The sequence below is a fragment of the Poecilia latipinna genome, unplaced genomic scaffold (assembly GCF_001443285.1).
Source record: "Poecilia latipinna isolate Pla-1442-1.1 unplaced genomic scaffold, P_latipinna-1.0 Scaffold1980, whole genome shotgun sequence".
NCBI classification, from domain to species: domain Eukaryota; kingdom Metazoa; phylum Chordata; class Actinopteri; order Cyprinodontiformes; family Poeciliidae; genus Poecilia; species Poecilia latipinna.
Genome location: NW_015114596.1, coordinates 103880 through 116364, shown reverse-complemented (window position 1 = coordinate 116364; position 12485 = coordinate 103880). Strand labels below are relative to the sequence as shown.

General features: G+C 38.8%; 2 protein-coding genes across 3 annotated transcripts; one reads left to right on the top strand and one right to left on the bottom strand.

The window, feature by feature from the left end:
* Positions 1 to 2717: 2717 nt before the first annotated feature.
* On the bottom strand, positions 2718 to 5056 carry phospho2 (phosphatase, orphan 2). 2 transcript variants are annotated; one of them, XM_015016102.1, is made up of 4 exons: positions 4966 to 5056; positions 4456 to 4549; positions 4252 to 4346; positions 2718 to 3528 (listed from the first exon to the last, which is right to left on the bottom strand). In XM_015016102.1, the coding sequence occupies exons 2-4, from the start codon at positions 4524 to 4526 to the stop codon at positions 2960 to 2962; spliced, it is 735 nt and encodes a 244-aa protein (XP_014871588.1). In that variant the 5' UTR covers positions 4527 to 4549; positions 4966 to 5056; the 3' UTR covers positions 2718 to 2959. The 2 variants fall into 2 exon arrangements, with proteins under 2 accessions (XP_014871588.1, XP_014871587.1); XM_015016101.1 differs by having other exon boundaries at positions 4792 to 5032.
* A 282-nt stretch (positions 5057 to 5338) lies between these two features.
* syap1 (synapse associated protein 1) lies at positions 5339 to 11402 on the top strand. The gene is made up of 9 exons (XM_015016098.1): positions 5339 to 5653; positions 6696 to 6814; positions 6985 to 7051; positions 7511 to 7584; positions 8000 to 8139; positions 8809 to 8978; positions 10319 to 10365; positions 10485 to 10641; positions 10765 to 11402. The coding sequence occupies exons 1-9, from the start codon at positions 5464 to 5466 to the stop codon at positions 10893 to 10895; spliced, it is 1095 nt and encodes a 364-aa protein (XP_014871584.1). The 5' UTR covers positions 5339 to 5463; the 3' UTR covers positions 10896 to 11402.
* Positions 11403 to 12485: the final 1083 nt, after the last annotated feature.

Genomic DNA, 12485 nt, shown 5'->3' with positions numbered 1-12485 from the left:
TGAACAAGAAAACAGGAAGTAGGATGATGACGCGGCATGTTAGCGTGTGAAGAGATTTATTTACGTGGGATTTTAATTGTGTTTCTTATTTAATGAAAACATCCAGAAATGCTGTTTTTTTTTGTTTTTTTTTTTGCAACATTAGCGGAATATTGACAAAGTTGTGATGGAAACGCTGTCGTTCTGTAAAGAGCTCCAGACTCCATTCTTTGTAAGTGTGGAAATCAAATACTTATTTTTCCCACATATGATAAAAAGATGGATAGACACTTGCAAGAAGTTAATCCGCAGCAGAAATACATTGCATATTTAAATCTAGGGCATTGCAAAGATTTCATATTACATGCAATTAAAAATGAGGTTTAATTTGGCATCTGATGCCAGCATGGAGGCTTTTTTATCTTTTTGCAGTGAATGTTAGTTGAGAGAATCAAGGACTGCTTCTGGATTTATCTTAGTCCAAATCAAATGGATGTTTACAGTAACATAAGTCTTCAGCTTACATTATTTGTGCTGTTAAATCTTTTAACAGAATTTTCCTGCTAGATCAGCTTTTTTTTTTCTTTAATAACTGATGCTACAACACAAACTGCATACATATGGGGAAATTATTAATATCACCTCAGGTGATGTTAGTAAGTCAAAACCGACCATGACATTTTTTTATTAATATTTCAGCACTGTTTCCACTACAGTGAATTTTAGTATTTGCACTTAAAGTTTGTACCTTCACAGTGTGTTCTGGAGTAAATGAGCTGTAGTGTTTGGACAGGCCTGGAGGGCAGACACAGCTAACACAGGCAGGGTGGGAACCAGCAGGCAAACTTTTTGTCCCAGGAGTGAAATCTTTTTTCACCTGTTATCATTGCGCCATATTAGGGTCATTGGAGGTAGAAACAAGAAAAAGGAGGAGTGCATTTCTGGCAAAAAAAAAAACAACTGAAATTTTGAGATTAATCTCAGAAATTTTCTAGAACCCAAAATTTTTTTTAACTTTCTGAGTTTGAAAAGTTGAAAAATTGTTAGAAAAATCAGTAGTTTTAAAATTAATCCAACAAATTTTCTAAACAAATGAGGAAATTTTAGCTTGAAAAGTTGTACATTTTCTAGAAAAATCAGAAGTTTTGAAATTCCATCCATTTTCTTTACACCCTTGTCCCTTAGTGGGGTCAGGAGGTTTTGCTGGTGCCGATCTCCAGCTAACATTCCAGGTGAGAGGCGGGGACATCTTGGACAGGTCACCAGTCTGTTGCAGGGCAACACAGAGACAAACAGGACAAACAACCATGCACACACACCTAGGGACAATTTAGAGAGATCAATTAACCTAATGGTCATGTTTTTGGACTGTGGGAGGAAGCCAGAGAACCTTGAGAGAACCCATGCATGTACAGGGAGAACAGGCAAACTCCATGCAGACAGACTCAGGCCAGGAATCGAACCCAGAACCTTCTTGCTGCAAGGCAACAGGTCTACCAACTGCTCCACTGTGCAGCCAAGTTTTGAAATTCATCCCAGAAATTTCCTAGATAAAAAAAAAAACACAACTTGGAAAATTTCAGAGTTTAAAAATCCAAATTCACTGGAAAAAACTCCAAAAGTCAAAAGTTTTTCATTTTATTTTGTTATTATTATTTTAATTTCGACTAATTCACCCCTACTCATAAACTCTTAAACATCTGGAAACATAAATTGAAGAGCTATAGGCTGTGTTGAAGAGTTTTTAATAGTTAATAAAACACCTTTAATCTTAGATTGTACCAATAATGTGCATATAATAAAAAAAAAGACTACAACCAGCAGTTTACCCTTCTATAACAACCCACCCTTACAAATCTTTGATGCTGCTGAACAGGAACGTTTTATCTTTATTAATATCCAAAATAAGGTATATTTATCAGAACTATTAAACTTAAATTGTTGCTTACATAACTTTAACACTTAAAAAGTATTACAGATGTTTAAAAATATGTTTCCAGTTAATCAAATTAAAATCTTTTGAGCTCAACAATTTTTCAGAATCACAGTCAAAACCACTCTGACACCCCATCAGTGAATCCTGCAGTATGAATACATACCTTCATACTCCCAGACAAGAGTAGAAATTTACATCTATAAAATTCATAGTTTAAAGACTGGGCATCTACATAAATAGGCAGATACAAATGGCCTTTCCTAAATTTCCAGTGACAAGGAGCTCCTACAAAAATAAAACTGTTTATCTGGCTTAGAAATCTATATTCAGTGTTAAAATGGTCATTATATGTTGTCTGGAGACAGGTCAGACAAAATAATAAAAATAATATTCTGTATGTGTACATGACGTGTGTACACATGAGCCAAGTTCTTATTATCACAACAATTGCTCCAAATGGGTCAGTTATGGCTGAGGGTAGTGTTATGAAATTCATTACATCAGTCTGAAGATCATGGCTGCACACAACCCAGCAATAAACTCAGACGAATGTTCATTTAAATGCTCCACATGCAATATGGACAACCCTGACCACCCTGACCATTTTCAACTAATATATAGGTAATCCCATAATAATGCAAGTTTGCCCTCTCAAAGACTAATAAACATAAACAAAGACAAAATACTTCACACTGGAACTGGAAGACATCTTAAATATCCAAAATAAAACCTGACAACCAAAAACAATAAATAAAGAGCAAATAAAAGCCAAAACACAAACAAAATCATCACTAAAATGGATTATGAAATCCCTGTAAACAAAATTGCCCTTCAAAAAATATTAATCATCAGAATGGAAATGATCAAGCTCATTTTAACTGATCATGCGATCAATTGATTGTTTACTGCGACAGGCTTAGTTGTTAGTATAATAAAATCACTTTATCCCTACAAATTCATCAGTTCTAATTAAAAATACAAGACCAGTAATAAAATACTGAATCTTTTGATTGGGTCTGGGGTACGATGTGGTGAGGATGTGGATCATTCAGACTGCAGACTGTCTTTCAGTTCCTGCAGGATGTCAGTGGCGCTGCTCCATGGAATGACTTTAGCTGAAACAGAACAGTTGCCTTCCTGATCTCTTAGTCGGGTCAGCCTCTTATCCAGGGTGTAGCCCTGCCTGGGCATCACAACGTCACCCGCACTCAGACAGAACGTGGGGCAGAGGTCGTTCCCACCGTCCCCCACGTAAATCACTCGCCCGTACACCTCGCCGCCGTCTGCCTTCTCGGAAAGGTACGTCTCCAGGACTTTCTTCTTGCACATGTTGACGGGGCACTTGGCGCACTCGTGCAAGTGGTGGTGCTGCAGCTCCATGTAGCCGGACTCATTGATGCTGGCCGGGTTGGAATACACCTGGTCCACAGCTTTCCAGAGTCCCGCCCCCTGGAGGACCCATTCGATGAACATGGTGTTGGCATCGGAGACGATGATGCAGTCCACCATGCTTTTATTCTCTGATATGAATGTGAGCAGCTCCGGCATGCCAGGTGTGAAGGGAATGGTCTCCATGACGCTGCGGACCCTGTCGGGGGTGACCCCCTGGTCTCCTGTTAGAACCAAAGACAGAAATGATCAGAATGGAAAACTGGGGCGCAGATTAGATAAAAACTCTGTCAATTTTTATGTAATCTGAGTTACAGAAAGAGAGCTAAGGCCAAGGCTGAATTCCATTACCTAGGGTATTGCTAGCCCTCTGCATATTCTTTGGCCCTTAAAACTAAAGTATGTAACTTTTATAAAAAATTTTCTTTGTTTGTTAAAACTGTCACTGTGTCATAACAGTTTGTTATGAGACAGGTAATCTGTGAAAAGATCAATCTCCTCCACGTCCCAAATGAGCTGCTGTCTGAAGAAATGCATGGCTCCCAACCAAAAACAACCAATCAGAGCCAGAAGGAGGGTATTATTGCTGTTAATCATCCTTGTGAACATGCCCCGAAATGTGCAACTTACCATTTCAGGAAGACGATTTATCTGCCATGCTAACTAGCCTCAGCATTCACCACAGGCTCTGCTGACGGGGAAAAGTGGTAGCTGTAGCACAAACATGGGCAAGATTGACAGTGCCAACATCCTCCTTCTGGCTCTGATTGGTTGTATATCTAAACTGTTATGGAACCAGAAACTTTTGCTAGGGGTGAGTTAACTTTCAAGTTAAAGTAGAGTTCATGGATAGACTCAGAGTTTGTTGAACCACCTCTGTGGAGGACTCACTGAGCACAATGGAGGACAAACTGAAACATAAGAAAAACTATGTAATAGGTTATAACTTATGTAGGCCATCACTCTGCCCATGTACTCAGTCCACTGGCCCCTCCTGTATGTGCTCTCCACAGAATCTGGGAGAGTCTGCTTCGGAAGACACCTTAAAGCAGGAAAAATAAAGATCACCAGTTAATAAACTGACACAATGCTTATAAAACACCCAGTTTCTTTGTACCCTCTGACATATATAAAAAACTTTTAATACATACTTGATGACCCAGATGTCACAGTTCTCGTCCACCACAGTGTGGTCAAAATCAAACACCATCAGAATCTTCATTTTTTGCCACACTTTCAAACAGCCTGCCTCGGAAAAGGAGAATTCATCAACTTCAAGAACATGTACGTTATTACTGGGCCACGTTTGTCTTTCCAAATCAAATCAATATTGAGTGACTCGATAAAACACACGCAGTTAAACATAGAATATTTCAGGCCGATCGGAAAACCACGTTAAACTAATCATTTTTTCATTTTTTGTATGTTGTATTAGTGCGTGAAAGCTCCGTTTGAGTGTTCTGTTTTTAAAATGACTAGGTATTTACCGGACGTCTGGTGAAACCTTGTTTTCTTGCAAGTACACCTGGTAAATTCCCGTGTCCGCACTTTCACTTGATTTTAGCAGACCCAACGAGGATTATACAAACTTCTCTACGCTGTATTTTGGCTCAATTTACACAAACTTCAACTTAAACAAGTGAAACGAGAACGAAACTAACCCGTATTCTTCCTGTCATCAAGCAGTCGGTTCTACATTCAACTGGCTCGCGCTGTGCGGACGTCTACCTGTTTTCTGCTAATTACCGCCCCCTTCTGGCTGTTTCTTCAGAATGTCACGTTATTATATATATATATATTTTTCTTATATTCTTATATTTTTTTACAAAGGTAAATTAACCTTTTGATTTCTTTTAACTGTGCTTTATGCTTGTTGTAAAGTTCACAGAAAATTATTATCATTGATATTATGATTATTTCATTATTATTCAATAACAAAAAATAATGATAATGAAAATCATTAAAAGGGTTCAATAAACGTATTACAGCCTTGTGGCCACTGAGTGGCAGCATCGAGCGAGCACCGCAAAAAGAACGTAAAGACGAAGAAGCTTCTAGTTCCTGGTTGCATTAAAAAACATTTTTACACGGTGTGAGTTCGCAGCCAGTTTCCGTCTGTCATTTTCTTTTTATCAGTTCGTTTTCTCCCTCGGACCAGTATGTTCAAAGGGTTCGGGACGTGGCTGGGTCTGGAGAAGACGTCAGAGGAGAAGGAAAGCCTCAGTGTGGAGCAGGAAGAGAAGGTGGTTGAAGCCCAAAACGAGGTAAACAAACAGCAAGCAGCTGAGCAGGATGATGAGGCATCGGAGACGAAAGAAGAAACCCCAGATCACAGCAAAGGACTCGGTGGTGAGGGGCAGATGTTTCTATTTTCTTCTGAATGATCATAGCTAGATGCGGTCAGAGGTTTGATCCACTCCTAATGGTCATGAAAGATGGATGTTTTGTTTATTTTGAGCTCTAAGTATTTGTTTGATCTATTTTCGCAAGGTGGAACGATTAACGTGCAGTTTCAACCGTTTTAGTCCCTCACATTTTAATCTCTTGAGGATTTTCTCAAATTAAAACATATCTTGGGTAAATTGTAGTTTTATAAAAACTGTAAAAGTCCTTTGGATTTATTCTTAAGAAGAACTGCCAAGTCCAGGGTGATCCATTAACCAGTACCAGGTAAACAATTCTTCAAAATCATTCTGCCATGATCTGATAGAAAGACCTGTAGGATCAAAGGAATTTGTTTAAGCTGCTTTTGAACAACTAACCATAAACTGGAAACTGGTGGATCACCAGTGTTACTGGGACAGGTAAACCAGTTTGAAGACAGCTGCATGAGCAAACAAAGACTAAAAGCTATAGCCTCACCTTTCAGTTGATTGTATATATGCCAGCTTTTTGGAGCTAAAATATTATCTTCAATTTGTAAAACTGTTATTTTTAAAAAAGGAAATATGCTATTGATTATCACTTATTTATCTTTTGAGTTTGGGGGCCTTTTTCTACCAGTCATAGATGAGTTGAAACGGGCTAACAAACTGGAACAGTATTCTTGTGGAAACGGTCAGGGAATGGAATGAAGGAGAGTTAAAAGCCATGGAGTGCCAAAGCATAAAAATAATTATTCCAATCAAACTTATTTAAAGGAACAGTGCAGGAGAAAGGGAAGGATAGTGACAGGGAGATATAGGAGCCTCTGGGTAAAAACCACGAGTGGAATGGTCATACAGCCAAAAGATCACAGTAACACAGAAACAAAACGTTAAAACTTAATATTAACAACCTGTGTTACCCATAAAGAGTGGATGTAAACTTCTGAGTGTTTTGGAAAAACCGTGTCAGTCTCCCACACCTTGTGTAACCCTTCTGTTCTCTGTTCTGCTTCCACCAATTGAAGAGTTCATCTTCAGTTTCGCCTCCAGTGCCACCAAGAAGTTGTCAGAGTCTGTAGTGGGGACTGCTCAGACCATCAAGAAGACGGTGGAAGAAGGAAAGATCGATGGCATCATAGATAAGGCACTTTGGTCTTCTGGCTTAAGGGACTTTTAGGAAACGTTTCTTCACAGATGGTTGAATTTGTTTTTTTTTAAGGGCGGTGTTTGACTTACCATTTGTTCTCTTAAGACAGTTAATTGGTCTTCTGTTGATTGTATTGTAAACTTGTTTGTGTGTGTGTTTTTTTGCAGACTATTCTGGGAGATTTCCATAAGGAGCAAGAGAAGTTTGTCCAAGAGAAGAAGGCCAAAAAGTCAGGTGAGAGAAAGACCTCTGCGTTTATGGCAGCAAACCTAAGGCGAAGCCCTGCAGACACATGCAGTGCACTGGAAATCTATTCCATCTTCTGCAATGTATTTGATTTTATTATAAGGGGCAACATAAAGTTTAAGGTTTTTTAAAATGGGGGAAAAAAATAACACACAGGGATTTCAAGATGTTCTACTAATACAAATCTGAAGAGTGCGGTGTGCCCCTACCTGCTGGGCTGTGTGGAAACATCAACAATTGTTCTCAGATATCTCATCAGTCATTTTTTTAAATTTTGCTCCAAAATTAATCTGTTGGTAAAATGTTTAGTTTTAGAAACATAATATAGAAATCACAATGTATTGAGATAGCAGAGATGTTGCCTTATCTGAATGGCCGGTGTCACTTGGTATTATACTGATAATAGTGCGACTGACTGACTGTCTCTGTTGGCTAATGTTTGTGTAGAAGCAGCAGTGCCTCCCTGGGTGGGCTACAATGAGGAGGAGACCATCCAGCAGCAGATCCTGGCTCTGTCTGCTGTAAGCAAATTCTACTCTGTGTGCAAAAAAAAGTACTGTCATTAGTGTTATTTGTATTTAGCATACAGTGTACCAATGTTATTATATCTGTTGATTTTAATCCTACCGGAGTAGCAAACAAAAAAAAAAATAATACTTGGACTTTGAAATGCAGAGTGTGCTATCTAATTGTAACTATTCTAAACTTACATCAGCTGATAAACACTAAATTTGCAGTGTTTAAATATTAAACAAGTTAACAAGTTTGGTAAACTTGTTAACTAAAGTTAACAAGTAAGTAAAGTTAACAAGTGTAGCATTGTACACCACTTGCAAACAAACGTGTCGGGATGCTTAATACTTAATGCCGTGCAACATGGTGGGTCTATCAGTCCATTACGCAGTGACCTTTGACCTATGGGTCGTCTGGTTCCAGGACAAGCGGAACTTCCTGCGGGACCCTCCGGCTGGTGTCCAGTTCCACTTCGACATGGAGCACATGTACCCTCTGGCGGCCGTCATGCTGGAGGAGGACCAGCTTCTCAACCGCATGCGCTTCGACCTAGTTCCAAAACAGTAAGGGCTCCTTCAGTTCCTGTACGAAAACTCAAACCTACAAGAACCAATCGGGTGCAGGCCACTCTGTCTCATCTTCTTTCGGCTGCTGATTTTGGACCTTTCCCTTTAACCTGCTATGGAAAGGACAGAAGTCACAAACTGGTCAATCAGGTCAAAATAGTTAAAGTTCCATGACGTAATTATGATCTTTTGTGTACATTGCCATTGGTTGGTAGGGAAGCCCATTTGTTTCTCTGATGTAAGAAGAAGATGAAGAGGCACAGTTGGAATCAAGATACATCTGAAAATAGTTTGATATTAAAGTAGTTTATCTTTTTTAAATAGTTTAGTTTTACTTTGAAGTGTTGCAATACATTACATTTGATTTGACTGGTAGTGACAATCATCTCATGGGTTATGACTACCAATCCAGTCAAAACAATCACTTTCCTGACATTATTCATTAAAACATAGTGTTGTCAATGTCTCCAACCAAAACTACAAAGATACAAAATGGCGGAGAGGCTGAAAAGGCCAGAATATCTTTACACCTTATCCCCAGCAGACCCGCAGGCGTCACTTCTTCATGTCATGCCCCAATTGTCTTGGAACTACTAATGATTTGCTCCTTGATTGTCACAATATGTGAAGATGTGCAAATACTGTCACGGGTTTGCGTTCTTACAGGGTGAAGGAGGACGTGTTTTGGAGGAATTACTTCTACAGGGTGTCTCTGATCAAGCAGTCGGCGCAGCTCACAGCGCTGGCTGCTCACCAGCAGCAGCAGCAGCAGCAGCAGCAGAAGGACGGCGGGGAGGGCGGGGACAGTGTTTCACCTGACGACATTGTCTTAAAAGGTCCTGTTTTAGTTTCCTTTCTATATTTTTCGTGACTATTAAAAATTTGCCGAAAAATTTGCCAAATCAGCCACAGAGTTACAAGGCGGTCTGGAAAATTCTAAAAAAAAAAAAAAAGTATTTTCCAGGTCTGGATTAGTGTGGAAAATCTGGAAAAATGTTCCCAAACTTGTCTTTCTATAGATTCCTCTAGTTTGTGGGTTTTGCAAGTTGCGTATCACCAACCTGATCACTGCTGAAACATCTGGCATGAATTCATCTTAAAGTTTAGTTTTTATATTTCAAATAATAATAATAAAGCACAATGTATTTATTTGTAGTCATCACAGAATCCATGTGTGCAGTTTTGCAATTGCTTGAAGCTCCTTATATGCAATATTTGGTTGAATTTTATGTTTCAGGTGCCATACATTGAAATTCTTTATAAAAATGTGGGCTAAGATCATATCATGACACTGGGTTACAAAAAATATTTTTTGGAAGTTGTCTATGTTTTTCCAACTGAATTAGGATTATTTTGCACAGCTGAATCCAAAAATGACATCCATTTTTCTCAATCAGGTCATGTTTTTATTCTAATTTGATTTAGAGAAATCAAATCTTCTGACTAAATTGATGACATTTTGTGGCATTATTAGTTAATTTGCTCATAAAAGTTTTTAGGAGAAAAACACTGTTTTCTAACAGAGTATACTGTTACAAACTTGAAGATTTCTGTAAATTGAATAATAAACACTGATAAGGTAAGTACATGTGAATTGAACATTACGTCTTCATTGTGTAAAATCCTCCGTCTCTTTCCTGTCCTGATGGAATCTCTCCTCCTGCTCTTCACTCATTGATCAGATTCTCAGGAAATTGATCCAGATGTGAGAACAAGTCCTGCATTTTGATGCTCATGTTGCTCCATAGTTCAGAGAGTTGCCCTGATTGAGCAAAACCAATGTGACTTTTGGATTCAGCACATCAAAATGACCCTAAAACAGTTAAAAACTGCAGACAATTTCTTGGCTGTTGACCAGTGTTGTCATAATCATCAAAATTAGATTTATTTTTGATATTGATCAGCTCTAGTTTATATTTTAATTATACTTAAAATATTGGAAACCACTGGACTGAGAGCCTTTTGAATATTAATGTAGATAAGTTTTGTGAGAAAATAAATCTGTCTCTTGTTAAAATGGTTTTGAATCCTTGTGGCATTAGAAGAAGCATTTTAAAATATTGCTAAACTTGCCTATTAACAACAGTCTACAGCAGCCCTGCTCCCTAACCCACATAGGCAGATGACTTTAAAGTTCATGAACTGGAAAGTTAAACATAATATTGGTTCTTTGCAGATGTTAGACCAAAAACTCCACCAGTTTCCATCAGCAACATACAGAAGGTAAAAACATGACCCTGAATAATGTTTTTTTTTTTTGTTTGTTTTTTTTTTAATATCGTGTTTAAAAAAGAGGAAAACCAGTCATTTCACTTTAACCTGCCTGCATACGCAAACCTCAGGCACCCCACGAGGAGGAAGAAGAGATTTCAACAAGTCCTGGAGTCTCGGAGTTCGTGAGCGATGCTTTCGACTCGACGGCGATCAACCATGAAGACCTGAGGAAAGAGATGGAGCAGCTGGTGCTGGACAAGAAGGACAGTGTCCCGTCTCCAGACGGTCAGCCTCCTCAGCGCTCCTTTGCTGTCGATTTTTTTTTTTTTTTTTTTTTTTTTTTTCATGCTGAATGAAACCAGTTTTGCTGTAAATCCCAAACTGTTCTGATCATTGCTTCCCATCCAGATGAGGCAGCAGACTGGGAAAAAGAGCTGCAGCAAGAACTCCAGGAGTACGAGGTGGTGACGGAGTCAGACAACAAGGACGACCAGTGGGACCAGGAGATCGAGAAGATGCTCCAGTCCGAGGACAGCTAGGGAACAACGGCGCATAAAACCGCGGCTCCGAATCAACCACCAGTGATGCACGAGGGCCAACTCGCCCAAACCCCTTTTTCCTTACGCAGTAAAGTTGATCCAGCAGTAGCAAAAGTGCATCAGTTGGAGGCAGGGCGGGTATATTAATGAAGTAGTACCTTCTTAATTAGTTTGATCTTCTCCTTTTCCTCCAGCCTCTGTCTTTTGACTTGCGCGTCCTCTAGAGGGAGCTCTGGGACAACTTACACCAGTTTTGCACAATAGGTGGTGTTCCCTTCTTGATTGGACAACTATGTGTTGCATAGTAAGGAAGGTTAAATGTAAAATTAAGCGGCATGTAAATAAAGACAGCTGAAACACTATTTGAAGTTAGATTTCCTTCATTATAAAATATTTTATCTCTTCTTACTTTGTGCACAATGTTTCTCTATAGCTGGAAAACTGTACTTTTACTGTGATTTTCTTACTTTCTTTGGATTCTTTAATAAATGATAATGTTATTTGAGACCAGACTGCGTCACATCTATGGTGGAGAAATTATGGATTGAATAATGTTGGAAGTAGATTTAAGCTATAGTGTCACTGCATCATGAACACAACAAAAAGTTTTGCCACCATTGCAAAATGTTTTTAACCGACTTGACATGAAGCTGTCTTTAATTGCGAAGTGGAAAACAGTACATGACTTTCAAACATTTTCTATAAATAAGATCGAATATTGTGGCTTTTGTTTTTTCGGCTGCAGTGACTCGACATTTTGTAAAAGCTCCTTGTGCAGTTACCACTGCTAAATGTTTCAGATTATGTCCACATGTACAGACTGAACTGCAGTGATGGGCACTCTTCCACTAATCTACTGATAGTGGAGCTAATATTTTTGTGTGGCTGTTTAGTGATTGTGCTAACTTGGAAGATATTTAGTGCTCTTTGCTTCGCCTAAATTTTTTTTTCTAGATAAATTCTGAAGCGCTGATTTACTTGGCCAATTTGTAAACTTTCAGTTGAATAAAGTTTGACATTTGTGATGAAGGTTTGGTCATCAACTATTAACTACATCCTTACACGAGCAGTCAGACGTTTATATTCATGCTCTTATTTTGAAGTGAGTTAAGAGTGGTTAAGCAGTAGTAATGCTTCTTCTCTCTATTTCCCAATCACTATTTCAATCAAGAAGTAAGTTCTATGTACATAATGGCAAACAGAAGAAAATCTGTGAAAATCATTGATTGATTCTTACTTTCTTTTCTTTTTTTACTGAAATGAACCAGTTAAAACAATTGTTTCTTGTACCAGGCTTTAACGAGTTAAGCCACTGGTCTAGAACCAGTAGTTGTAGTTTTCCCACAGCATCCTGTTTGACCACAAGTCTGAGCGTGTTCACCTCCCCGCATTCCCATCCTACACTTCGCCCAAATCGACAACTCAGGGATGGAAGAGAAGAAAGTCTAAGTGAGCGAGGGAGTGAGTCAGCCAGTGTGGAATGACAGACCGCTTGTTTTTGTTGTAGAAAGTCTGTAATCCCATTAAATGAGACAGACGCACGGCTCTGCTTGTTCCTACCATGCCTCAGCATGTTCCCTACATTCTACA

Bases quoted from the DNA above. Each gene is read 5' to 3' on its own strand.
- phospho2 (XM_015016102.1), bottom strand. From the start codon at position 4,526: ATGAAGATTCTGATGGTGTTTGATTTTGACCACACTGTGGTGGACGAG. The intron at 4,347-4,455 runs GTATGTATTAAA...TCCTGCTTTAAG, and splicing joins TGTGACATCTGGGTCATCAA to GTGTCTTCCGAAGCAGACTC. The intron at 3,529-4,251 runs GTTATAACCTAT...TGGTTCTAACAG, and splicing joins CAGAGTGATGGCCTACATAA to GAGACCAGGGGGTCACCCCC.
- syap1 (XM_015016098.1), top strand. From the start codon at position 5,464: ATGTTCAAAGGGTTCGGGACGTGGCTGGGTCTGGAGAAGACGTCAGAG. The intron at 6,815-6,984 runs GCACTTTGGTCT...GTTTTTTTGCAG, and splicing joins TCGATGGCATCATAGATAAG to ACTATTCTGGGAGATTTCCA. The intron at 10,642-10,764 runs GTCAGCCTCCTC...CTTCCCATCCAG, and splicing joins CAGTGTCCCGTCTCCAGACG to ATGAGGCAGCAGACTGGGAA.